Source organism: Pteropus medius, unplaced genomic scaffold (assembly GCF_902729225.1).
Source record: "Pteropus medius unplaced genomic scaffold, Ma_sr-lr_union100, whole genome shotgun sequence".
NCBI lineage: Eukaryota > Metazoa > Chordata > Mammalia > Chiroptera > Pteropodidae > Pteropus > Pteropus medius.
In genome coordinates, this window is record NW_024347788.1 from 10,451,510 (window position 1) to 10,478,724 (window position 27,215).

Genomic DNA, 27,215 nt, shown 5'->3' on the forward strand with positions numbered 1-27,215 from the left:
TTCCCTCCATGGATCGGAACTGTGTGCCATGATCTCAAACGCAAGGTTTTTTGATCAAAGTAAACCACACACGTGGGTAAACTAACCCCAGTGTCAAGAAGCCAGCCTACACATGTGCCCTGGAAACGTGTAGCAGAGGCAGGAGCAGCATTAACAGAAGGAGAATTCATTCACTCAGAGGGACACACAGACCACATTCAAAGACTACGATCGTGACAGTAACTGGTAAACTGAATATTTTTCAGAAAGCCCCTTTGTTCTTAATGGCATCGAAGCCATTGTTGGGCTGTGCCACTGTCCCCACCATGAACAGCAGTAGTGAGAACTGGTGCATACAAAGGATCAAAAACTGTGATAAAAGGGCCTGTAATTAATAATAATTGCTTCCCAAGTGTCTATTTTACATAAAGATTCTACTTCCTAAGGGATATATTCAAGTCCACCAGGTAAGCTTAATATTTTCAGTGTGGGTAGTCAGTCCTCTCTCAACCGTTATTCAAAGGCTCTGCATGGGGCTAACAAAACAGTCATAAGAACAAGACCGAAGAATTATGGAGACAAAGCACACCTTGCCGATGGTGACGTCTTACGCAGCAGCCCGGGAAGCTCGGAAGCAGGTGACATGAGGAGCTCCCAGAGACAGCGAGGGCACAGCTACTTCTTTATTCAAGTCTTTTTATTTAATGGGTGCTTTTTGGAGGCGGTGACCAAGTGTGGAGTTGACACTTGTCGTCTTGGTTGTATGCTTAAGTATAATTTTTCTGTGGATAAGTTCAAATAAAAGAGGAAACTTTTATTAATGCTTTTGGAGTTAAATGCAGAAGTGTGAAGAACCAAGAACCAAGTAAAGAGAAACCAGAAGAATATTCCAAAAGCTCCAAAGGATTGAAAGAAACGTAAACAAATGCCAACGCGTTTATGCTCACATTAAAAAATAATTCATTTTCATCTTTATCGGGAAGCAGATGAATACAATGAACGGGACACAATTTTTAAATTATTTTTATAACGACCTAATAATTAGGAATCACTGTGGGAGACTGATTAAAATAATAGCCCCATTCTTCATCCCCGCCTCTACCTATTCCTTGAAATGAAAACTTGCAGCTGGAGCCCTGCACACTGAACTGGCCTGGTGACTCGCTGTGGCCAAAGGAATGCGGTCGATCTCATGTTACGCCCTCACCGAGGCTGGCTTGCCAAAGGCCACGCACGCCTTGCCACCCTGCCCCGCCGTCACGAAAACAAGCCTGAGCTGACATGCCAGATGCTGAGAAACGGAGGGCAGAGCGCCCCCTCCCCCGAGACCACCCTAGACGGGCCAGCCGCAGCCGATCTGTGGGCACGTCACGGACACACGCGTGGGAGCAGGTGAGACTATCCCAGGCCATCGCGGGCTGTGAACCGCCGAGCCGACGCGCCAACGAGTCTATGGATGCTTTGCCACCAAATCTGGGGGGCGGGTTCGTTATACAGAGCAAGGCACTGACACAATCACCGGCCTTTCCAAGCCGCTCCTGACGTTTCATCCTATGCCCTCCTCTTTCCCTGCCCCCGCGTTCCTCAGTTATCGGCATCCCCATTTCTAGTCCTATGACCCCTGGTCATCCAGCCCGCTCTGCCCTCTGCCTCTCCTGCGCGTCCCTCAGTCACTCGCGCAGTCTTGTAGCTTCTCCTCAGAAGGGAGTCTCGGATCTGCCTGCTTTTATCCGTTCTTTCTGCGCTCCACGCGTACGGTCTTCCTCATTTGTCTCCTAAAAGGCCTCCCTTCCTCACCCGTTTGTTTCTTTAATACGTCCTTTAGCCACTAAAGTAATTTTCTTACTAAATCGAAATCACCGTTGTACTAAAAATACATGTCAAGGCCACCATCCGCCACCACAGATACTTCCACAGCTCCCAGTTGCCTACGGGATGTTCTGAGCAGCTCAGCCTGGGAGTCACAACGTCCCACCCTCTGATCCCAATCTTCCCGTCATTTCCCACAGCATCACTTCAAACTGGAATTATCGCCCGGACGGACCGTGCTCTTTCACATGTCTGTGCCTTTGAAATCTCATTTTGTTTCCCTCTTCCCTACACGCTGAACTCCCAACCAACCGATTCCAGTCCTGACAAGCCTGGGACTCCTTTCTCCCGTAGGCGAGCAGCCCTCTGTTCCACTCACACCTGCTCCCTGGTCCTGGGGCACGTGCCTTTGCCCCGAGTGGCTCGCACACACCTCTACTCTGGTCATTTTTCCATTACAGGTTTAGTTTACACTTAGTTGAACGCTAAAAGGTTGTCAGCTCGGGAGCAGTATGGCATAGGCATCTTGGCATCGCTCATAGGCACAGGACAATACTTAGCACCTTAAATGTGACACGCCACACATCCTGGGGTCCCAGAGGGAAGGACTGTTCGGAGGGGATTTGGTTTTCTGGCCCGGGGCCAAATGCAGATGTGAAGCAAATGAACACCTTTGTTCCATTATCAGAGATGGAAAGTTACGCACAGTAGAAAGTTATTTCACTTCTGACTTCTTCAAAATCCTAAACTTACACATCACAATACAGTGTCAGCTACTTCGCTCTTATTCAGGAAGCTGACAGCTGTGACGATGTTGAATTCAATTAGAGCCAGAGCCCAGAGTGTTATAACCACGTTCTGTTCTCATCCTTGTCTGTCTGGCATGTTTGGCGGAATCAGGGAAGTCAAGGGTAATTTTTGAATACAGTATAACCTTGAAAAACAGAACTCTCTGTTAAGCACCAATTGTTGTTTCCGTTTTTTTGTTAGTTTGTTTTTTTTTTTACATTCCACTGTACAGAGAAGAAAATAAGTTGATATCAGGACTTGTTCAATAGCTGCTTTCAGGCATATATTACATTCAGAAGAGAGTTCTGTAATCACATGGACATTTTGCCTCTAAAAATGACCCTAAGCAACGTCTCTTCACTCCTCTGGGTCCTCATTCCTTCGTCTGTAGAACGAGGGGCTGAGACGAACTTAGCACTGAACTTCGTGAGCTTATTAAACATCATGAAACCGATGTCTACAATAATGAACATAAAAGAACGCAAGATCTTTAGTAACAAAAACTCCAAGTATTAAATATACATAACATACCTACAAAAATAGCAAAAGACACCAAAATAATTTTGAAAAATTTTTTAACAAAAGTGAAAAACAGAATATTCTATTTTGGGCCTTGAGTTGGTTCATTTCAATTGCTAAGAAAAATCTATTCCTACCACAAAGTTGAGTTAATCAGGGTACTAGTGTGCATATTAAAATCCTGGTCTCCTTGAGAGTGAACCAACCACAGGCTTTTTTGATGAGCTGTGGGGCCCTGGACGAGTTACCTAACCTCCATTTCATTAGGGATAATAATTCCTGCCTCACTGTGGGCTGTAAAGATTGAATGAGATAATCTCCATACGGTGACCAGAATATAGTAGGTACTAAGTAGATGTGAATCTCCCTTCCTTCACCATCCCCAAGAAAGTCCATAGGCACCTTGACAGCTCATGACTGAAGGTTACCTCTCGGCTGTGTAATGCTATTTTTTCATCCTTCAATATCCCCTCGTAATGCTGAACTGTTTTATTTTCACAGAAAGCACCTGCTTCAAAGTCAGTTACCTTCTCTGTTTACTAAGTGGCAGGATGATGATGCCATAAAAGGAGCCACGATGCATTTATTCATAAAAATAGGTCTGACACGTTCTGGCTTAAGTCGCATGCTGACATGTGAAATGCAGTCTGGGACTATCTGTCAATAACTCTGCTGAGCAGAAGTGCTGTAGAGAGCAGAGCCCTTGACTTACCCAACTCTCTCCCTCATACTTGGCAGGATACCCTATTTTCGGAAGGGAAGAATCTATCATTTTCTCAAATGATGCTTTCTAACCTCTAAATGCAGCCCTGTTTGCATATATCTAAGCAAAGCTGACCTTTTAAAAAATCTTTATTGGAAATGAGGAATATTTTATGAAACATTCCATTCCGCAAAATTCCCATTCACTGAATGAAATTATGCTTTGGGTCTCGGTCCACTCAAGTTTAATTGGACCGAACAGGCTGGGAGGGGCCGGAGCTTGGAAACAGAGCTCCCCATTGGGGAGGTGCAGAGAAACAGATCGGGGTGCAGGTGCTGAGCTGAAGCTCATCGATCAGACAGGTTGGGGTGCAGGTGCTGAGATGAGGCCCATCGATCAGACCAAACACAGCCTCCAACGAGACAACAACAGGCAGGTCCTGGAAGTATCAGAGATAATTAGTGGCAAGGAAGGCGGCAGGCTGAAGGCCAAGGAAGCACCGATGCCTGTCTTCTCGGGACGGGCGGAGATGTGCTCCCAGGAAGGCCACTTCGGACATACACAGTGGGGGCCTACTGGCTCTACTGGCTGGGATTCGCAGACAGCATCTGGTGGCTAGGAATGGGAGCCGTGGAGGACACGGGGTCTCTATTCTAGTGTCACCAGCCTAATGAACAGGAAACAGGATGTGAATGAAAATAGGGTTCGAGAGGGGCTCTTCAGTCTCACAAACCATATCCAAGATAGGGCACAGAGGAAGAATCAGACAAATGCAAGAAGACTCTGCAGATGCCCAGACAAGCGGAATGGGGCTCCTTAAACCCCGCCTCCTCCAGCGTCATTCCTTCGTGGCAAGGACAATGAGTCGCAGAATAATTACGAAAGCATTTATTGGAAGCTGGCAACGTGTCCCTGCCCCAGGCAGTGGGAAATCAAAGATGAGAAACACAACTGTCTCCAAGTCTAGTTCAGGAGGCCAATGTGATGACTACAGGGTTGCAGATGGTCACTGCAGTGGTGGGGACAGGGAAAGCCACCTAACGCAGAACTGGCTGAGCCAGGAAAACCTTCTCAAACATACTCAATATGTTTCGGTGACCTACATCCTTGCGCATTACAGGGCAATCTCCCATCTTCTCTTCCCTAGAAAGAAACATTTCTTGCCTTCCTTATTTTAAAACATTCAAGAAAATGCTTTCTACTCTCCAAATTCTCTCAGAGCCATGTCCAATCAGACAACTAGTAATCTCTGCCACGCGCAAGACCGGCTGAGCTTCTGGTCTAAGAAGGCACTAGAATACCAACCGGAGACAGGGCACTTGGCAATCTATCGACACGGTGACTGTTCAAACCCACGAGGCGCGCGTTTACAGTGAGCTCAAAATCAACATTCTTAACGATACATTGGCAAACACCTCCTGTTAGCACCAAACTACATGCTTTGCCGAAAAAACAAAATGGTATATCGATGAATTAAATAGATGACCTCGTTTCATCTTCACAATTATTCTATGAAATAGTGCTGATTACCTCCACTCTGTAGACGAGAAAGCTAAGATTCGGAAAGTAAATACATTTTCTCCAGGTTACGTAGCTGGAAAGTAAAGTCCTTCTAGTGGGGCCTGCGTTCAACCCCCGCTGTCTGTCCCCAAAGCCTGAGGGAGTGTAAGAACCTGCCTTTCACCTACGGTGTGATGCTCTTCACTTACTTCTTGGGAATATTCACGTTATGCAAGTTTCGTAACGCGATGCAGCAAAGCAGTTTCACGCGCGGCAGGTGACGCCTGTGCTGAGGCTCGCGACCCCGTGCTGGCTCCATCAAGACCCCAGTCTCAGCGAGGCCCAGGCGAGCGTTCCGGCACCCTCTCTTTCCATCCTTCCCCTCCCCGCTCCTTCCTAGGTCTCCGTGCTTGTGTCGGCCCACGTCCACGTCCGTGTTGCTGCCTCCTCCCGAATCCCTTTCCCGCTCTTCTGCCCGGTCAATCCACTTGGCCCTCGAGGACCCGAGCGGCCCACTTCTGGGAAGTTCGCCTGCCTCCTGCCCTCTGCCCAGCACCAACGGTCGCACCCTCCTTCCGTCTGTCACGCCTGCAGAATGCCAGGGCCGCGGCGCTTCCTTCCCGCATGAATACTTGTTTGCCAACCTTTCTCCACAGCCCCGCTGACCGAGGTGTGGCCCGTGAACCTGCAGCACTGACACCCCCCCCTGGGACCTCAGGGGCTCCCCAAACTACAGCATCAGAGTCCCCATCGCTAACAAGAGCTCCTTGACTTTGGCGCACTTTAGACGTTGAGAAGAACACGTGTCTCGCAGTCTGTGAATTTCAGGCTCAGAGGACGGGAGTGGTATCTATTCTCAGAACTTTGCACAGGCCCCGGCACCAAGTGAATGCTCTGGGCATGTTTGCCGAAGCCAAGCGAAGATGTGAGCTCATTTGCTTCTCACGGCAACCCTCCAGCTGGGAATCATCCCCTCTGCGTTACCGATGAGAGAACAGCCTAGAGGCTAAGTAAGTTTCCTGAAACTCGCACAGCCGGCGAGCAGCAGGATGAGGGCCAAATTTTCTAACTTCAAATTCTGTATTCTTCTCATTTCCCTGTATTTTATCCCATGCATTATAAATAAGAATGAAGATTTATCCAATGATTCACGTGATATTGATTTTAGCATGAGAATAGTGCCCAGGTAGGATCAGCAGACATTTAACTTACATGTCCATGAGCTCACCCATTCATTACGCAGAAAAATCTTACTGAGCACCCACCAGGGACCATGCAGCGTGTAGAGTATTAAAGACGTAGAGGAGGCTAAAAAAGTCAGGTCCTGCCTCGTGGGGATACCAACACGTGAAGAGCAGTCCTCATTCAGTGTGAGAAATGCGGGCTGGGAGTCTGGGCTGTGTGTGCAAGCCAGGAACTCAGACGGACAGTCGGCTTCTCTATGCAAAAGGGATCACATGTCAGAGCTTAGCTTATTCTGCTTACCTCTCCATTTTCTGAGACCACACCCATGCACGCATGCCGTGTGTGTGTGCACGTATACATCATCTGCATACAGCAAAGAGAAAAAGAAGAAGACAGGCACTTTAAACAACCTATAGCCCACACTGCCAAACGAAATCTGGTAGAACAAGACGGAGAAAATGACCCACCAGGGCGCCAGTTCTCAACGCACCGAAGATTTACACTCTTCCCATTATCATTAATGCCTGTTATGAATGTAATTTGTCCCCACGCACCAAGGGGAGAATAAATTCTCACAGAGGGGAAACAGAGGGTATTCAAAGAAAAAATAATTTATGCAGAAAGCTGATGACTGCTAACTGATAATGAATGCAGTAAGAGTAATAATTTTTTTAGTTCCTCATTAAATGAGTCATAAAGGTCACAGGGCAATACTAGGGTCTCATACGCACACCACACGGCATCTCTGAATCATTCAGCAAAGCAGCAGTGACAAAGATGGCTTTTTAAATGAAGGGATAAAGAAGTTACAAATTAAAATCACGAGGAAATAAAAATAAAAGAGCTGAAATTCTAATAACTTTAAAGTATAGAGATCACAAAACGGCAGAAAAGTAGGATGGATCAGATAATGAATAACAGCCTTCTCTGCTGGTCCATTCTCCCTCAAGTCACTAAACCTGCTGATGACAGAAACGAAATGCAGAAAGACACCTTTGTGCAGAGGGAAAAAGCAAACACATTCCTAAGCGACTAGAATGAATGAGTCTGGTGGGTTGGTAAGGAAGTGACTTATACAGCTCCATCTAGCTGTTAGGTAATGGGACAAGGGGCATAAGGAAGTGACTTATACAGCTCCATCTAGCTGTTAGTTAATAGGACAAGGGACCAAACACATTCTTAGGGGGCCAAAGCTTCCAGGTCAGCAGCACAGAGGCAACCTCAGGCAGTACCGCTGCCCAGCGCGACGCTTTCCAGGCTAATGAGAATAAGACACGGGCCAAGCGCAGGTGTGAGGCTTGGAGCGTCGCTTCTAGCCCCCTGGGAGCAGCCTTTCTTAAGGTGATCGGGAGGTTTCTGCTCCACCACGGGTCTTTATGAATCCGTTGTCATGTCTCTATAGTTTATTACTCCTGGCAGGGTAACAGAACAGAGTCACGATTTCAGGTCATAAAGCAGAGCAGCTAACTCAGATTGGAAACAGGATTCAGAACAAAGAATGGCATGTTCCTTTTCTTCTCGGTCCTCTGCCGTCTGCCCTGTGAAGCGAGGGTAATAGACGCCATCCCCCAGGGCTGGCCCGCCAGGGAACAGACACGGGCTGTACATCCCCCAAAGGCACCCAAACTCGTGTCGCATAGGTGGCGGTCTCCCAGCACCACGTGGGCCCTGGGGATACATGCAGGAAACAGGCCGCTGTTGTCACTGCATTGGAAGGCTTCCTGCCATGGAGGTCATTAAATCCAGGGAAGTCTGAGCTGTCCTCTTTGAGAGACTTTTTTTTTTTAAGAAATACATCACCCATTTAGCCAAATCAGCAGGTAAACTGCCAAGGCCAGGGATGAACTCTATTTAGTGCACTCCAAATACAGCACCTAGTGCACCATCATACACAGAGTGCTTAATGAGGTCTATTTGATGGAAATGGTAAAGCCCGCTGCCAGAATTAAACGAGATGACCTCTTTGTCCTTCCAAATGAAGGCAGTGAAGGGAAAACAAATATCAAATATCTGTCTATCTGTTTATCTCTACCCAGTCCATGTAGCCTGTGCTGTTCATACGAGACCAGAGCCAATATCCGTGCATCTTCATATTTCTAAACTGCAGTAAGTGGCCAACGCAGTGTAGAGCCCTAAATGAAGGTCCTGAGTACTGCCTGAACGCATCACCTGCAACCACCCCACCTGAAGGTAAACCGTATAGCAGAAAGAATTACTGTAGCACCAAATGTGACGCACATAAAAAAGCATGATTTGGGTTGTCTTTGGGAAGTATATAACAAGTGGAAAGCATCTAATCACGGACAAGTGAATTGAATTTGGACCTTAGGAAATAGAAACACCGATGAATGATTAAATTTGCTTATTGAAACATAAAGTCTTGGTGGTCTAAAGGGTTAAGAACACCACTTCCAAACCCTGCCAGTGAATAATTTCCATCTGGAAATTGGGGCAGTATACGAACTCCAAATGTGACAAAATGAAAAGATGCTGATGGGTCAAGTTCTGTAAAACCTGCCTATGCACCTTATTACATCTTGATATCGTATAGCTAGCATGTCTCAGTAATAAGTAAAATAAACATAGAGGGCCATAATGAGTTAAAGGTTCTCGCAGAGGAACCACGCTGGATGAGTGGCAATCCCAAGGCGTAAACACTGCTTTCACTTTTCCAAGAACGCTCCAAAGATCAGGATGACCAGTGCTGTTTGAAAGATACCATCGCTCAGAAAAAAAGAACAAACTGTCTTGAAATAAGCTTGCCATCCAGCTCCTCCCATATCCAGGGGGAAGACAAACCCAGAAAGGAAAAATAGAGAGGGAGAAATTAAACTAAATGACAACATATCCCATCACAGAGTGGTTAAGTATTCTTTAAAGACAACGACCTGGTTTATGCCAAGGAGAGTATTATTTCTAAAACCTATGGTCAAAAAGAAATACTTTTTTTTTAATTTCGAGTTCAAGCTTACTGTAAATTACATATGACAATATAGTTCTTAAATAGTGCAAAATAAAGCTCCAACTCTAATTCTGGTGTTGTGGTTTTTCTATTTGTGTAGTTTTTAGAATAAGATGGAATGCTGGCCCAAGGATCATAGACAGCAGAGGAAGAAACGACCACAAAATCAGAGCAGGGAAGTGAAGGGTAGTTTGAAAGGGATTTTGGGGAGAATAGTGGGTTTTTTTTTTTCAGTCTGCATTAACTGGTTTATCTCTGAATGGACATGTGATTGTTATAAAAGAACATGCTGCCTAATCCAGTAAAACTCTCATAAATTTCTGGCAGGATCCATTCAAAAGTATGAGGCTGACAAGCCCTTCTTTTGAAAATCTGAGAACTATTTGCATACGAATTACCACTCTGAAGTGAGCAAATTCCAGTCCTGTTGGCTCACTGCTTCAACCACCTACACTGGGGCTCCCAGGCCTAATGAATTCGAGCCTCCCCCCAGCGGCTTGTGGGTATTCCAGGACCAAACCAGCTCACAGAGTCACAGGCGGAATAACAAATGTGTTATGAGAAAGCTCACTGCCAAATTATAAAGAGCCAAATCCACAGAAAAAAGCCATAGGGCATTTTGTGTATACTTTAACTGAATTTTTACGAATTCAAAATACATCTGGAACACAAATGCAAACAAATGCAGAGAGGGCTTCCGGGAACTTGAGAGGCCATAAATGCTTCTTATATCAAGTATGGGCCTCTCAAGTTCAAAGTGTCAATGCATGCCTTTATCCAGCTGGAAGGACAAAGGAATCGGAGGGGGAAGTCTTCGAGCGGAACTGCTGGCCACCTCCTTGAGAGAGCGGAAACTGTGTTTGGCTGTAGAGAACATGTCAGGCTAATTTTCTAGCTCCTCCTTTTCCCTTATGTTCTATTAAGGCGATTGATTTTTCTACTTGCTATTCTTCAAGCATCATTTTGAGAAAATCAATCCTCCAAGGGAAGAAATGGTCTCTCAATGATTTTCTATATTTATTATCTGCTGTAGCATCACCTACAAAAGGTTTATGAGATTGATGAATAAAGGGTAAGACTTCGTCTTGAAGGGCATTGAAGTGACCTCTATTTGGGAAAGTCGGCCAAAACCTGAGCTCAGATTGAATTTCTGCCATCAATTGGCTTTGTTACCTTGGACAACTTAACTTCTCTGTGTCTTGATCTCTTCAGCCTTAAAACCAGGATTTATCATCACAACTATCTCCAAGAACCCTTGTGAGAAAATGTACGTTAAGCACTTATCATGGTGCCTTTCACACAGTAAGCACTGAATAAATGTTAACTACTACTATTTTTTGGCTAGCACCGAAAAACATTTCAGTTATTGAAAAGGTCACACTGATTGAGCATGCTCTGTCCCAGATAAACGTTGGTAGGGAGACTGCAAATTTCAGGCACAGAATTAAGGAGAAATACATAATCGTGTTTTACATACCAACTTACAAATATTTTCAAGATAAGCAAATAATTTACATTTTAAAATTTGCCTGTAAAATATTAAATTCTATTTTATTTATTTTAATATATGATGATGATTATTTCTTTTTAAGTGGTCTTGGAACATAATTTCAAAACATTTACATGCAATCGTTTTAAATGCAGTCATACATACCATTTTATTCAAACTGTGAAGCGTATATGGTAACTTAATAAAAATATTCATTGTAAAACAATTCTAACACTTGAAATAAAAACTACGTAGCAATTACTATTTGTGCATGCTGTAATCTTAGAACATCAGATCTCTCTTCTTTAGAGTTTGTGCTTATTTTAAGGGGGAAAGAAACATGAAAAGCCAGACACCTGATGATAGATATCCCCGGCAATGATTTCAGAGATAGAATCATATAATTTAGGATTTGACTAAAGAAAACTGTTAGTTTTTATAATAACAATGTATTATCAAAATTTTAAGTTCTGCATTTTATCTGACTAATAAACTTTCTTGCTCCATATTACTGCGACTTAACCATAGGAAAATATGGTTTTGAGCACAAAATTTGGTTTTGAGCACAAAACCAAATCCGTAAGTTGAAATTATTAATGAAGGAGTAAGCAGTTGTAGATCCTGAGAAGATTCATTTGACATCAACCCCAAAAAGGAATTTATCTGCTGAGAAGGTCTATGCATGGTCAGCCGAGGGCTCAAATTTTATTGATAATAGGAACCTAGTGGCCATTTGCTGACAGGGCTCCGCACATCCTCTGTGTGATGGGGAGAATTTGGGACTCAGCTCTGGCCTCCCTGTACTCTGCCCGATTGTTTACAGTATCTGAGTCAGCCACTGCAGGGGCGGCGGGGGGCGGGGGGACCCTGGTTTTGCCTTTCTACCAAAAAAATGACACCTATCCCGTCCAATCAGAATTGTACAATTTGAATAACTCATTTACATAAAGCAGACCTTATTGAGAACCTGGGTAGAAGCTTTCGCTATAAAAAACTGCCTCCATTTATCTGGCAGAACGCAATTTAGGTAGCTACCTGAATCTGTGTCTTCCGGGCTGTAGCTCCTTTTTGCTCAAATAAAGGCCTTTTATTCTTTATTACAGTCTAAAATTAATTTTGATTTGCATGGTCTTTCAGAACAAGTCAATGGACATTTTCCATAAAACTCTACGAACAGTAAATATTTGGGGCTTTGTGGGCCACAGACCCGTCACTTCTCCTCCTCCTGTTCCTCTCCCCCTTCTCCTTCTTCTTTCTATTTTTTAACAACTCTTTAAAAATGTGAGACCCATTCTTAGGTCTATAGCCAAACAAAAACAGGCCTCGGGCCAGATTTGGCCCTAGGGCATAGCTTTCCAACTCCTGTTCTAGAACAGGAGTCAGCAAACAACAGAGCAAAGGCCGAATCCAGCCAGAAGTTTTTTTTTGTAAATAAAGCTTTATTGGAACACAGCAGCTTCCACTCATTTACAATTGGTTTATGGCTGCTTTCACACCCCAAAGACATAGTTGAGTGAGTAATTTTAACAGAGATCCAATGGCCCATGAAGCTAAAAATAGTTACTGTCTGGCCCTTTACACAAAAAGACTGGCCAATCTCTGTTCTGAAATAATCAGAATACTTCATAAATACAAGTTTTTTTCCCCACTAAAGAAAGAACTAGAACAAATGGCCTTAGTGACTTCATTGAGAGTTATTTTTTCTTGCCAGTGTTAAACACCATAAAAGCCAAAACATAACAAATTTTATACAAGAAACTAGCATAGGGTAGAGAAAACTTCCAGATACATGTGTATTTGTTAAAAATGGGTGCCATGTATTTTCACATTTGATATAACAACAGAGAATGAGAAATCCTGTGTCTCAAAAAATTTCGAAAGAAAGCAATATGAAGCTGAAATAGCCCGTCCAAAACCCCAGAATAGGACATACAAGAAAATCTGCTTAGCAGTAATATGGATGCCGGGTGAGCTTCCACAGAGCTTCAGAACACGGTCGCTCAGTTTACTCATGAAAATGGCCAACAGGCTCAGTTTCGAAACTGTGACTTCTACCTATCAATTTCAACCCAGTTTAGAAAGAAAAAAGTATAAAACTATGTCAATAGAGAATTTCCAGTCAAGATGGAGGAGTAGGTAGACGCTATGCTCACCTCCTCTCACAACCACATCAAAATTAAACTAAACTACACAACAACCATCACTGAAAATTACCTGAGGTCTGAACAGAAGTCCTACAACTAAGGACGCACACACGAGGCCACCTCAAGACTGGTAGGAGAGGCAGAGACGCAAAAAGGGCTGGTCTCACATCCGTGTGTGGCGATTAAAAACGAGGAGGGATGTATCGGCTGCAGGAGTCCCCTCGGAGGAGTTGAGGGTCTCAGCCCCGCACCAGACTCCCCAGCCCAGGATTCCAGTGCCGAAAAGAAAAGGCCCCACAAAATCTGGCTGTGAAAGCCAGAGGGGATTGTGGCTGAGAGGAGGGCTGAGGGAGTCACAGACTTTCCTCCTCCAGGGCCCGCGCACACAGACTCACCACTGACAGACTCACTCGCTCTGAGCCCTGGTGCTGGGGCCGCTGCTCAAAAGGTGCCAGAGACACACAGGGAGACACTGAGTTGTCGGGCTTCAGGGTGAGGGCTGGAGGGGCGGCTTTCTCCCAGACAGAAGCGCTGGTAGAGGCCACTGCTCCTCTGAGGAGCATCCCCTGCCCCGCACACAGATGCAGGCGGCCGCTGTATCTGAGTCTCCATCAACCTGACTGACACCGTTGGCCCCACCCACAGGATGCCATGAGGCTCTGCCCCTCCCAACATGGGGGCTTTTCCATACAAAAGGCCTGTCTTGGCTAATGCTGTGGACTTTCCTAAAATCTTTCAAAGGCTCACAATCCCCAAATGAGCAGCATTTAGCCTCTTGCTGAGCAGCCTCAAGCCCGGCACTCAGCCAGCCTGTTTGTGGCTTGGTCTCTCAGTTTGTGGCTTGGTCTCTCGAGGCGCATCCAAGCCCGGCGTGGGTGGTGGCCACCTGTGGATTGTTTGATGTCTCATGCCAGGTGGCCCCGTTCAGGGTACAGGCTGCAGCTAAACATGGCCTGCAATCGGGCTCCTCCCAGGAGGCACCAGCCTACACACCTAGTGGTCAGCTTCAGTCTGAGCTGAAGCACCCTTTGGGGCCACATTCAAGGACAACACACCCAAAGGGCAGGCTGGAAAGGCACCAAGGCTCTGCTAAAGTGAATCCTGCTCCATAGGTCAGCCCCTGTATAACAGCTCCTCCACTATAGCCACAGCCAGTCCTCACAGCAAATGAGCCTGAAGGTCAATCCATCCCACTGTCATGCAAACAGCAACCAAGGCTCAACTACAACAAAATAGTACACATAACCCATACAAGGGACACACCTGGAGCACCCAGCTCAGGTGACTGGAGATTCTGCGCCACTGGGCCCCACAGCATACCTATTACATAAGGCCACTCATACTAAGATTGGGAGACATAGCAGCTCTGCTTCATACACAGAAACAAATACAGGGAGGCAGCCAAAATGGGGAGACAAAGAAACGTGTCTCAAATGAAAGAACGAACAAAACTCTAGAAAAAAGACTAAACAAAATGGAGACAAGCAATCCACCAGGCGCAGAGTTCAAAACACTGATTATAAGGATGCCCAATGAACTTAGGGGGAGAGTAGATGAACTCAGCGAGAACTTTAACAAAGAGACAGAAAACATAAAAATGGAGATAGAAAACATAAAAAAGAACCAGTCAGAAACGAATAATACAATAGAATACCTTAGGAGGAATCAACAGTAGATTAGACGAAGCAGAGGATCGAATCAGCAACTTAGAAGATAAGGTAGCAGAAAACATCCAATCAGAACAGCATTCGAGAAAAAAAAATCCAAATAAAAATGAGGATATTTTAAGGGGCCCCTGGGACAATATCAAGTGTATCAACATCCGCATCATAGGGGTACCAGAAGGAGAAGAGAGAGCAAAGAATCGAAAACCTATTTGAAGAAATGATAGAAAACTTTCCAAACCTGACAAAGGAAGTAGACATATAAGCCCAAGAAATGCAAAGAGTCCCAAACAAGATGAACCTAAAGAGGCCCACACCAAGACACATCATAAATAAAATGCCAAAGCTTAAAGACAAAGAGAGAATCTTAAAAGCAGCAAAAAAAAAAAGCAATTAGTTACCCACAAGGGAGCTCTCATAAGACTGTTAGCTGATTTCTCAACAGAAACTTTGCAGGAAAGGGTTGGCAGGAAATATTCTGTGATGAAAAGTAAGGACCTACAACCAAGATTACTGTACCCAGTAAAGCTATCGTTTAGAATCAAAAGACAAATAAAGAGCTTCCCAGATAAGAAAAAGCTAAAGGAGTTCATCGCCACAAAGCCAGTATTATAGAAAATATTGGAGGAACTTCTTTAAGAAGAAGAAAAAAGAAAAATATCAAAAATGTAAATAATATAATGGCAATAACTGTATATCCATCAACAATTACTTTGAGTCTAAATGGATCTGGTGCTCCAATCAACAGAGAGGGTGGCTGATAGATAAGAAAATAAGACCCTTATATGTGCTGCCTACAAGAGACTCACTTCAGATTGAAAAACACAGAGAGACCGAAAGTAAAGGGATGGAAAAAGATGTTTCATGAAAATGGAAACAAACAAAAAAGCTGGGGAAACAATACTTATACCAGATATATAGACTTTAAGACAAAGGCTATAACAATAGACAATGAAGGACCCAGTAATCTCACTTCTGGGTATTTACCCAAAGAAACCCCAAAAATTACTTCAAAAGGATGTGTAAATCCATATGTTCATTGTAGCATTATTTACAATAACCAAGGTAGGAAGGCAACCTGGATGTCCACCAATGGATGAATGGATAAAGAAGACGTGGTGCATATACACAATGGGATACTACTCAGCCATAAAAAAAAAAAAANAAGAAAAGAAAAGAAAGCTTGCCATCTGCAACAACATGGGTGGACCTAGAGGGTGTTTTGCTGAGTGGAGTAAGACAGAGAAAGACAAATGCCATACGATTTCACATACATGCGGAATCTAAAGAGCAAAATAAACGAGCAAAACAGAAACAAACTCATAGATACAGAGCATAGTTTGACGGTTGCCAGATGGGAGGAAGGTTTTGAGGACGGTGGCAGTGGGGGAAGGCAGGTGAAAAGGGGAAGGAATTAAGAAGTACAAATTGGTAATTACAAAATAGGTATAGGGATATAAACTGGAGCATAAGGAACATAGTCGATAATATTGTAATAACTATGTATGGTGTCAGATGGGTACTAGATTTATTGGTGTGATCGCTTTGTAAGTTACATAAATGTTTAATCACTATGTTGTACACCTAAAACTAATATAATATCATATGCCAATTATAATTAAAAAATAAAAATAATATTTAAAAAAGAGATATGAATTGGTAGTTATAAAATAGTCATGGGGATATAAAGAATGCCATAAATAACATAGTCAGTAATATTGTAATAACTATGTATGACGTCAAGCAGTTACTAAATTTATCTGGGTGATCACTCCGTAAGTTATATAAATGTCTAATTACTATGTTGAAACTAATACAACATTGCATGTCAACTGTAACTGCAAAATAAAAATGTATTTAATAAATAAAACTATGTAAATAAAGCAAAGCACCATATGTATCTGCTTATATGAATACAAAAATCGAACCTAAATCAAATCATTTACGAAAGCTGTTTTTCAGCTAACCAGCTTTCCCACAATTCTGTAAACAGAGTATTTTATCCTAGAAATTAAATTAAACTACCCTAGAATTAAATTCAGAAAGTGCTATGAGATTGTTTTCATATTTTGTATTCCACTTTCCCTCTGCACGATCCCACATGTCGAAACTTCTTCCTGCTCATCTCAGTAACTCCAGGCTCTGGCTATTCCCCCTGACTTCCAACACTGCTCACCCTGTCCAGTTTAGCCAGCGGCCAAGGCAGCCTCCAGGAAAGGGCTCTCGTGAACCAGAATCTGAGTCGATCCAATCTAGTGACCTCATTTCTGGAGATCAAGGAATGATAAAGGATTCAATAAACAGAGCAGGTTTTCTGTTAAACCCTCACTCATTCTCCTCAATCATCCTCCGTCAACTTGAGCAGTTACCCATTTTCACTGGAGCTCGGAAATATTTTCCATATTGGTTTTCATTACTGCTTGAAAATTTAAAACACTAATAGAGTAAGACCCATAAGAGCAAAGATCGTGTCTGTTTTGCTCACTGATGTATCTTTAGCCCTTATCTCAATGCCCGGCACAGACTAAAAAAAAGTAAATATTGCTAGATGAATGGATGGATGATGGATGGATAGAATGGTGTTTAGTTTTTAAACCATGAAGTTTGTCCACAAATGTCTTTGCAAAAATATGTAAATAATTGTTAAACATGGTGATTTAGGAGTTTATAAATATAAGGACTCTATTAGTAATGAATTGATGACAAGCACATCAGCAAATATAAATAATGTAGATGGCCAGGTCTTGGAACTCTGAAAACTATTGCTCTCATTTTCAAAAGGGAAAAACTTCAGTTTTTGGAAACACAGATTAATAATTTTACTTTGCAAAACCCCCGAAATGCAGATTTAATTATTAAACATGCAGTCGAAAAAGTACTCAGAAAAAATGTCGCCGGAAAGCAGCACTGTATCAAATTCACCTAATTTTTAGTTCTGATAATAAAATGCTACAGGCATAGTGTCTTGATTTTTGCAAGATATTTGACAATGTTAATATTCTTCATGCAGGAAAAATGCAGATTGGAAGGCAGGGTAGTAAAGTAGATGCAAAAATGATTGAAAAATTATCACTTAAGAAAAATTATCACTTTTAATAAATTAATATCTTAATCTTCTTGTATATACAGAGGATCAAACTAGCAACAACAAAAGTTAGAGAAAAGTACAGGCTTAAATAATGAAGTAATGAAAACGTTAGCAATTGCAAAGTTTGTAAAGTAGATGAAACAACTTACAGATGCCTTCGGCACCTACTCGAGCACAGGAGGATCTGAACACTTAGAAGGCGGATGACTTAGAATGGTGAGAGATAAGTACACTCTTATGTGAGTCTACAAAATACCTGTATAGAAGAACAATGACATAATGAAAAACCGCATGTGCAAGTTCTGGCTCCAATTTAGCTTTCGAGCTTAATCTTTCTTACTCCTTTGTGTCCATCGCTCCAGCAAAATTATACCACGTGTAGTTTCCCCCCCACGCCCCACAATTTCCCACCTTTGTGGATTCTTTTGTCTTTTCCTGGTGTCAGATATCTTCGGTATTTTATATTAAGTATATTAATTAATATTTTAATTTTCTTCCATTATCAAGATTCTCGTCATCCTCAAAGGCCCATCATATATGTTACTTTTAAACTCATCCACCCTTGAAAAACTATTTGTATCTTTATGTTTTCTGAATGTTTGTAAAGTCATGTTCGTGTGTCTTATAAGGCAGGTCTTATTTGGCATATATTACGCTTAATGGGCTACTGGCTTCTCCATGCTTTCTCAATGATCTCATTCATTCATATAGTTTTAATATCATCATATACTGACATGTACAAAATTTACGTTGTGCCATGATGTGTCCTTCAAACACGACCATCAAATATCCGACCGCTTGCAAGACAGCACTTTGCAAACTCGGTAGTGTCCGAAACTGAAACAATCGATATCCCTCAGTACACCTTCACCCACTGAACTCTATTTTAATTGGTGACATGACACAGACTCACTCCCAATTCCAGGTCCCGATAATTTTACTCCCACACAGATTCAAAGCCAAGTCCTCTTCTCCACTTCGACTGCCGCTTTAGTTTATCTCATCTTTTCTCACCCAGAAGGGACGCGTCAGTCTCCTTCTGATCCCCTGCTTTGAATCATACCTCTTTATAGATCTATTCTACAGAAGGAGGTTTACCTAAAACACAAATACAACAGCTCTGCATTACTTATACCCTTCAACGCCTCCCCAGTTAAAGTCCAAGTTGCTCAAAACAGCCTTAAGGTTAGGCTCACTAGGTTAAGAAATAAAGGAGAAGGATTAAAGTCTCAAGGCGCCTTGACCCCGAAGCCCTCCTTAACCAAAATGCCGCGTTGCCCACCCTGTGTCTGCCAACTCTTCTTTAGGAACTGAGCACAGAGAGCCAAAGTCATGCCAAGATCTATCGGCAATAAACATAAGCAAATCTTTCTGTGTTTAGTGTCTCATTCCCTCGCATGCTCCCGGAAGGTTCTGGTGACTTGAAGCGAGGGAAATCCATACTTCCCTCAGGTCCTTCACATTCTAAACCACAAAACTCGCAAAACCTAGATAACTGAGATCCCGCTTCATCCCTGAGAAGATCGACATAGTTTAGAAAATATGCAGCAGGATTCATTAAAAACATTTCAAGCGAAGAGGAGGTGGGAGGGCAGGGGGAGGGGACATTGGGGGTAGGACCTTATCTGATGGAATGCTAATCAAAGAGCTAAGCAAGAAAATGGCCACACAATGAGCAACCGTGGGCCGCAATGCTTTAACCACCATTAGGTTAAACCATTGGGTTAAACCTTATGACTAAGGCCAGGACAGACGTAGAGCGGTTTCACTTTAAGTGACATCAGCTGTCAGGGTGTGTGCCCTGTGCTGTTGCTGTTTTTCTTTTCCGTGTTTAAGGAAATAGCCTAAAATAAATGAAGCTATGTCTTGAAGAGGGATGTTTAAAGTAGGGAGAACCTACTTTTACCCATGGTTTACATTCTTTATCCCCTCGTCCAATCAGATTCAGTAAACGAGAATCCTTAATTCCCTGAGCACAGCCACAGTACCATTCAATTAAAAGTATGCAACAAAAACTACCCACTTGATATAGTCCAAATTTTAGCCAAGCTTATTCTTTTTTAGGAAATCTCAAATTCTCTTATCCTAAATCTCGAATATCGTTAAAACATTCTTTTTAGGGTACTAAAGATCAGGCTGAGGGATTGTTTGTGACCACATATGTAAAAGGTTACAAAGGTAATAATTAAATCGAGGGGAAAGGCGTGAACTAGACGATAATATCATACCACAGAACAAGGAACTCGCAGAGTAGATTAGAATTTGTGTCCTACATTAAGTAACAATCAGATAGCAAAATAGCAAGCTTTCATAGAAATCCTCGAAAGTCACCTACCATAGAATACAATCACGTACAAAATATTTAAGACAGAATAATCTAGAGTTACCGATCTCAGGCTCAGAGTTGTAGTAGTGGTTTGCTTTTTTAAATTTTGCGTGTGTGTCACAGAGTCTCCATTAGGAATCACATGAAAGTCTGAGAGCTCGTTCCAGAAGTGGGTACACATACACAGATGCAGGGCCCAGACTTCGGTCTTCAGTGAAAGTATGAACTCAGAAGTCCTACTTTAGAGGTTCCAGTCCTATGTTCAGTAAATGATATTACACAGTATGTGCATCTCCTGTTACTCAAAAACCTCTCTTTAAGAAGCAAAAGCTGTATACTGAATTTTTGTGGCTTTTGAAAAGGCAAACATGCCACAGTCCAATTTTCTTCACAAGGTAGGTTTACCTTCCTTCTGTTTTGGGTTGTCCTGTGCCTCCCTCACTGTTCCTGTCCTCTCGTCCACTCGACCCCCTGTTCGCTTGATCAGCGCCTTCCACTTCAATCCTCAGCTACTGCACGAACCTTCACCTGTGAGCTTGTGGCCCTGAGCCATCCAATCAGGTGGAAGAAGCTGTCTTCCTCCGAAGCAGGGGGAATTGTGGGAGATTTCAGTCAGCGACCATTGGCTTCTCCCCTCTAAGTCAGCCACAGTCACATGGCCTTTGAGCCACGAGGTCATAAAGCCACCATCAAGAATTCACAGGAAAGTAATGAACGATGTTACCGAAGTTAAAAGTGAAGTGGACAATCAAATGTCTGATAACAGCAAATTTCCTCGTTTTTACCCACAGGAAGAGAAAGAACCAGGACTGAAATTAAACGCATTCCATGCATACTGTTTTTACCCAACCAAAGCCACGTGTATTGTTTTTCCAGATTCCTAAAAATGTGTGGTATACGATTCTAAAGACAACAATATTTGGAGTACAAAATAAATTTAATGGAGATTTTCACCTATCAAAATAGGTGAAAATAGGGAATAAAGATTCATTCCTGCTTCAATACTCCTATATCTATGAAGGAAAAAAATACCTAGGTGAAACAAATTATTTCTCGGTGTACATTATTTTACAATTTAAATATGAGTATATATCAATAAGTTTTAGCCTTCGAAAAGAAAGCATCTTTTTTAAAATGTATATTTTAAAATAAGAATTGCTCGCACAGTTTGTTCTGGGCTTAAAAAATACTTAGAAGAGCTCAGGAAAAATGCCAAGACCATTTTAAGGACCAACGATCATCAGAATAGATTAGAATTGATTAATGATTTCTACAGCTAAGGAAAAGTGACCACCATCGTGAATAGGAAATGTCCGGGCTTGAAAATCAGAACTTCCTAAGCCCTTATTTTACATAATATAACTTCTCACAAAATACTTATAAATTTACAAGTTTCTAAATGACAGTATATCTTTACTTTGCTCCACGAGAAAGTATTAGAAGTAATCTTGCATCTGGTAAACCCTTTCTAATATTAATATTTATGAGTTGGCTAGCGATCTTTTTGGAATTTTACAGACAACACATTTCAAATATAAAAAAAGGGAGCTTGAAATGTTTCTCCTCTGTTTCCTAGTGATTCACACCGTGGATAGTTCCAGCCTAATTCAAAATGTACATGTGGGTTCACGGCACCTTCTCTAATCATTCCAGAGAAAACCAAGGTCTCTCAGCAGAAGACGTGCAGCTTTCCCATAATTCCTCTGTGTCGGGAGGAGGGAAGGAGCATGTTCTAGTGGGAAGAGGAACGGTTTTGGACTCACCTGATCCATGTTTGAATTCCGGCTCTACCAACCTCCCCTTACAGAGACGTGGGAAAGATTACATATGAAAGTGTCCAGCCTACAGTGTGTATGTAATAGATCTCATTTCACATTATTTAGATTATCCATCCACTTTTGTGTGCTTACATCTCGGCCTCCCAGCTTTGTTGTAGAGCGAGGACTAGCTTCAGCAGGCAGCTGCCGATGACATACCGAGGTCCCTGCAGATTGGAGCTGGTTCACAAGATGCCGGAAGTGCAGTAGACAGGGACGAGCATCGCCCGGGGAACAGTTCCTTCCTTTATCAGAGAAAGAGCTGGGTCTTCCATGTTTGCCTTCTATTCTGTCCTCCCCACTCTGCCTCCTCAAATGAAAACAGAATCGGGGCCACATACATGGGTGACCAAAACTACACGACGTTTCCTGGGAGGAGCCGAGCACAGAGCACAGGGGTGAAGACGGAAAGAAAACGGTTCCTAAACCCAGCTTTGCGATCCCGCCAACGCCCACAGGACCGTCATTTCAGAAGCTGCTGGTACACGTACTGGCATTTCACACTTTAGCATTCAGTTAAGTAATGGTTTTTTTTTCTTTTTTAATATATTTTTCCTAGCCTACTAGCACTTCCTTATCTGTATAAATAAAAAACGAGTACAATGAAAGTCCACAGATAGTCATAACGCATCATTTCAGTACTAAATCTTCACGACCAGGGATCGAGACGTACAAGCGGCCAGATTTATTTTTAGCTTTATTTTAATTCCAAAAGGCCTACCTCTTGGTAATGAGTGATAGGCCACGAAGGCCGGCAATTAAAGGCTAACAAGCAGCAGAGGTAGCAATCCGTCATTCAAAAAGTTTCGAGTTCCCAGGTGGTGAGGGCACGGGGGACACGGGGACGGCTCGGAGCGGGTCCCAGTTTCCTCGCCCGGTGTCCCGGCTTTTGCCCTGCGGCTCAGTTCTAGCCACGTGGCGCCGGGGTGCAGGCTGTGACTGCCCGCGATCTTTAGATTTACGTTCAGAGACCGACGGCAGATCTGTGCGGACAAGTCTTATTAGAAATCACCAATTCACTTCTAAGTCTGTGGCGACGCGGAGGGACCGACATCTACTTTCCGTGCAGGCTGATGCGCCAGCCGTCCTGGGGGAGATACAGCGTCCTTCGCTTTATTACAATTCAATTTGCTTAAAACTAAGCCTGCCCCTGAGGGGGTTTAAATGTAAAGGTTTCTCTTACCTCTTTCTTGGGCCCGGGGACCTTTTGACAATCTCATATTGAATTTGTTCCTATGTTTCCAAAACTAAAGAGAAAATAAGCTCATTTTTCACTTTTCTAATTTTACCAGAGTTTGCATACACTAAATTTGGGTCAAAAGGATTGACTAGGACAGCACAGTTAAAGTCAGGAAAATATTAGTGCTCTAGACGAGAACAGATCGCTCCGGCTGATGGAGTTTACCTCTTAAAATTTTATGCACAGGCTGACTTCCAGGATGATAAATTAAGCCTTAGTTCAAATTTGTGGTGTGACAGGTACTATACTATTAAGTACTAATTCTGCCTATTTCATCAGGAACCGAAGAAGCAACCATTCATTAGAAACAAAAGAATAAATAAAATATGTTTAATTCAGAAGCAAAAATGAGCAGTATGGGAATTCAGACTTCTGGCTCTCTCCTGTATTGGGGCAGGTCAGCTTCCTGGTGTGCCACCTGTGTAAGAGTACAAGGTCACACTTAGTTTCAACTCTTTGTTGTCACCATCTGAAATTTTTCAATAACGGGCCTGCATTTTCCTTTTGTATGGGGCCCCCCTAAATTATATCACCAGTCCTGTGTGACAGGTGTGAACACTGTCCTTATCTCTTCATGAACGGAACAGAATTCGTTCAATCATTCATTCATTCATTCAGTGATTATTTGTTGAGACCTACTGTGTGCTAGAAATGTGAAGAACTCTAAAAAGACGGTTGCATTCGTTATCTTCACAGAGTTAATGGGCTAAAGAAATAAACAAAACAGTGAGAAATAACATTTAAATAAGAAAAATATCTAACCTTTTAACTTGAACAAAAATTCCACGTGGCATCTAAAAGGGACATATTCTTAAACTGAACAAATACACTCGACTTTGTTGCTCCCTCTACCCAGTCTTCCGGCCCCGCTTCTGTCCCCCATGCCACCCGCTGAGTGACACAGGAGTGCTCCTCTAAGCAACCCCAAAAAAGCCCACACTGGAGGACCAATTGGAGTTCACAGGTTTGGGAAACCATTTTACAAATTCGGGAAAGTTAGCATTTTGGAAAAGAGCATAAGTCCTTCCAAGTACAAGGTAAAGGAATGAAACTCATGTGCTCCACTTGTCTGAAAAGAACCAAGTCCCACACACTCGCATGAGCCCCTGTCCCCTCAGACGGATTATGATCATCTACACGGTGGCAGTCGTCCAGCACGGTGGCCCTAATGATACCGCGATCTCTGCCCGCGTTCACGGCGTTGGTCTCCTTCTAACACCCCCAATCTCGAGGGTTAGATTTGCTAATGTTTTGAAACAGAAATGTTTGGGAACGCAGAAGCGAGAATGTCCTGGCAGCTTGCCAGGAGAGACAGGCTCTCTGTCAACAAGACCAAATTGGGGAGAAGGCTTCTTAGTACAGTCACCACCTTTAAAACACACATTGGCAGCATGTCTCAACCCATGTCGCTGACTTCTCTTTTTCCTTTACAGGACAGGGGCCACCCAGGTTCATTTTTTCCTTAAAGGAAACAGCTGAATCAATCATCGTAGAGTGACAGGACCAAAGCACCCTACTAAGGACCCTGACAAAAGTGACTAAAACGGCACGAAGTAACTGCGGTAAATATTTCAGTTATTGACAATTTCAGCGCTGTCTGCTGGTTCGAACGTAACTGAGTGGAAACGGGTAAAAGACGATCATCTTTTGAAATTAACTTGATCCGAAATAATTGCATTTAAACAAATCCTTATTTTAAACAGAGGGCTGCCGGCTTCTAAAACAGAAAATTCCACAGCATCGGTATTTTGTCATGAGGTCTGAGAGTTCTGGACACAAGAAGTGACCTCGCCAAAAGAAAGGGGGTGCAGCCTGTTTTCTATTGTCCCACAGAAAACATAGGCCGAGCATGTCGTGGACCCCAAATCATCTTGCTCAGGTGAATACCTTGACTTAAAATGATGTTAAGCAAATCATCAGCCAAATAAATGTAAAAATTGTGGTCAGTACAGGGTGTGCTGAGACATTACGGCAAGGGGGCTGACACCTCAGAGAATACCCCCCACCCCACACACACACAGGCCTCCACTGGAAAAAAAGGAAAAACACTGATAAAGTTCTAAGGCAGCTCAAGCAAGGCAGGGCTCCTTCGAGCTGTGTGGTGACTTTGCGGAGAAGTCAGCGTTCACATCAGGCCTCGAAGGACACGTAAATTGGGGGCCTATGAGAAAGGGAAGAGAAAGGGGGACACCGCGTCAGTCAGCAAAGGCAGGAAAGTGGGGTCGTGTAGCGTGCACGAGGAACGTGAACTCTGGTTGGTCAGAGTGGAACCCACAGGAAGGGTGTCCGTGGATGGCCGTGTGACGAATGGAGCTGGGGGCCCACTGCGGGAGGTCTTCACCCTACAGGGAGTGACTGAGGCATGCAGAGGGCCGCAGAGGGCCGCAGAGGGCCACGGTCACGGCCAAGGATGTTACTCAGGAGGCGGCGTGAGGCTGCGCAGGGAGGCAGGTGCGCAGGGAGGGAGCTCAGGTGAACGACACGCAGGTCTTCCGAGCCTTCCGGAACAAATATGATAGTTCACCGTGACACTAAATGACAACATTCAATGCCAGACGGCTTTTGAAAGGGTCGCTTGGAGACCGCGCCCATTGCAGTAGCATGTTTTTTCAATTACATACAGTTACGTATTACATTAACTAACTTTCTCGTGGAATATTCAAGACAATGGAATTTCTCGTCATTCTACAGGATTCAGACGCTGATGGCAAAATAATTCACTGTTTTACAGCACGGAACCCCATCTTTATCTCCCGTTTCAAAACACGTTTTACCTTTCTCTTACAGCGTACTTGGTACAGTTTTGAAAGACTTATATACAACCATCAAAGGTATTTTCCTTTTATTTTGTTCAATTCCCTTGAGGATCAGAAATGAAAGCTCCCAAACCCCCGAATTAAGCTCCAATCTTACAAAACATCACCCCAGCATACGCCTGGGAATATCACTGGTGAGGTTCATCTGCGAGGATGAACTAACCATCTAGCTAAATAACACGGCACTGAAGCCTGTTGTTGACCAGACAGCGACAGCATCTTCCTAAGGGAGAGTCTAGTGGCCGAAGCCGCGGGTTTATAAATGCTCAAGGTCACGGCCATGTACTGTGTTTATTGCTTTTGCCTCCCATAGTACCTATCACAGTTTCAAGCACAAAGCTGCAGCGGGATTTTAAGATTACTTGAGAAAATCTGTACGAAATTGTGTTGCATTTTGTAAAATGCTATTTTAAAAGTAGCTGATATTGGTGGACCTGGAACTAATTTAACTTTCATTTGGTCTCTCTGGGTATTCATTGGCGATATAAACATAAACAGACAGTAATCAGGCTTCAAATACATGGAGTTGTACCGGAGGAGAGATGGAGGGCTGAAAGAAGAAACCTCACAAAAGCTACAGATGACATCACAGAATACCACCATGATGAAGAAAACCTACGATGTGGCCACCCCTGCGAAAAAAGAAACCCACTTGTCCGGATGTTAAGAATATCTATACAGATATCCTATATCGCACCTCAAGTCAAACATAGCTAGCAACAAAGTATATTCACCAGGTCCTAAATAATAAGCCACCCACAGGTAAGAATATTATTAGCGCAAAACGTGGTTGGGGAAAATGCAGCAGGGTGCACTAGTGACCTGAAAGGGAGTGGAATTATGGCAGAAGCTCTTTCTTCACAGGTCTTTAGAGTTCTTTCCTGGTCTGCTTCTGTTCATTGATATATCCTCATTACCTGGAATGCGGCCTAGCACACAGCAAGATTCAATAACTATTTGTGTGACGAAGGAGGCACATTAACTTTGTAAGCTAAAGTTTAAAATTTTAAGTCAAACGAACTATCAGTAATAGCGGCTATCAGTAAGGGCCACCATTCGTGGGAACCTAGCTTATCAGGCCTGCTATGATGTGACTCGCACATATATAAATGTCACGAACACCCAGTGAGTTAGTGTCACTAGTAGTATTAGGTGAAGGAGCTGAACTGTGACTCGGTCCCCTTC

The 27,215-nt window shown here is 43.2% G+C and overlaps 1 protein-coding gene across 2 annotated transcripts in view; it reads right to left on the reverse strand.

Moving 5' to 3' along the window:
* The window catches only part of LHFPL6 (LHFPL tetraspan subfamily member 6), a 194,795-nt gene that overhangs the window by 151,208 nt on the left and 16,372 nt on the right, over nt 1-27,215 (reverse strand). Inside the window, exon 3 of one of the 2 annotated variants that reach the window (XM_039877254.1) lies at nt 2,874-3,034. The exons of the other annotated variant lie outside the window; for it this stretch is intronic. Coding sequence (XP_039733188.1) covers nt 2,889-3,034 — 146 coding nt within the window. The 3' untranslated portion in view covers nt 2,874-2,888. Of the gene's footprint in view, nt 1-2,873; nt 3,035-27,215 lie in introns of those variants that run through there. 2 annotated transcript variants of the gene reach the window in all.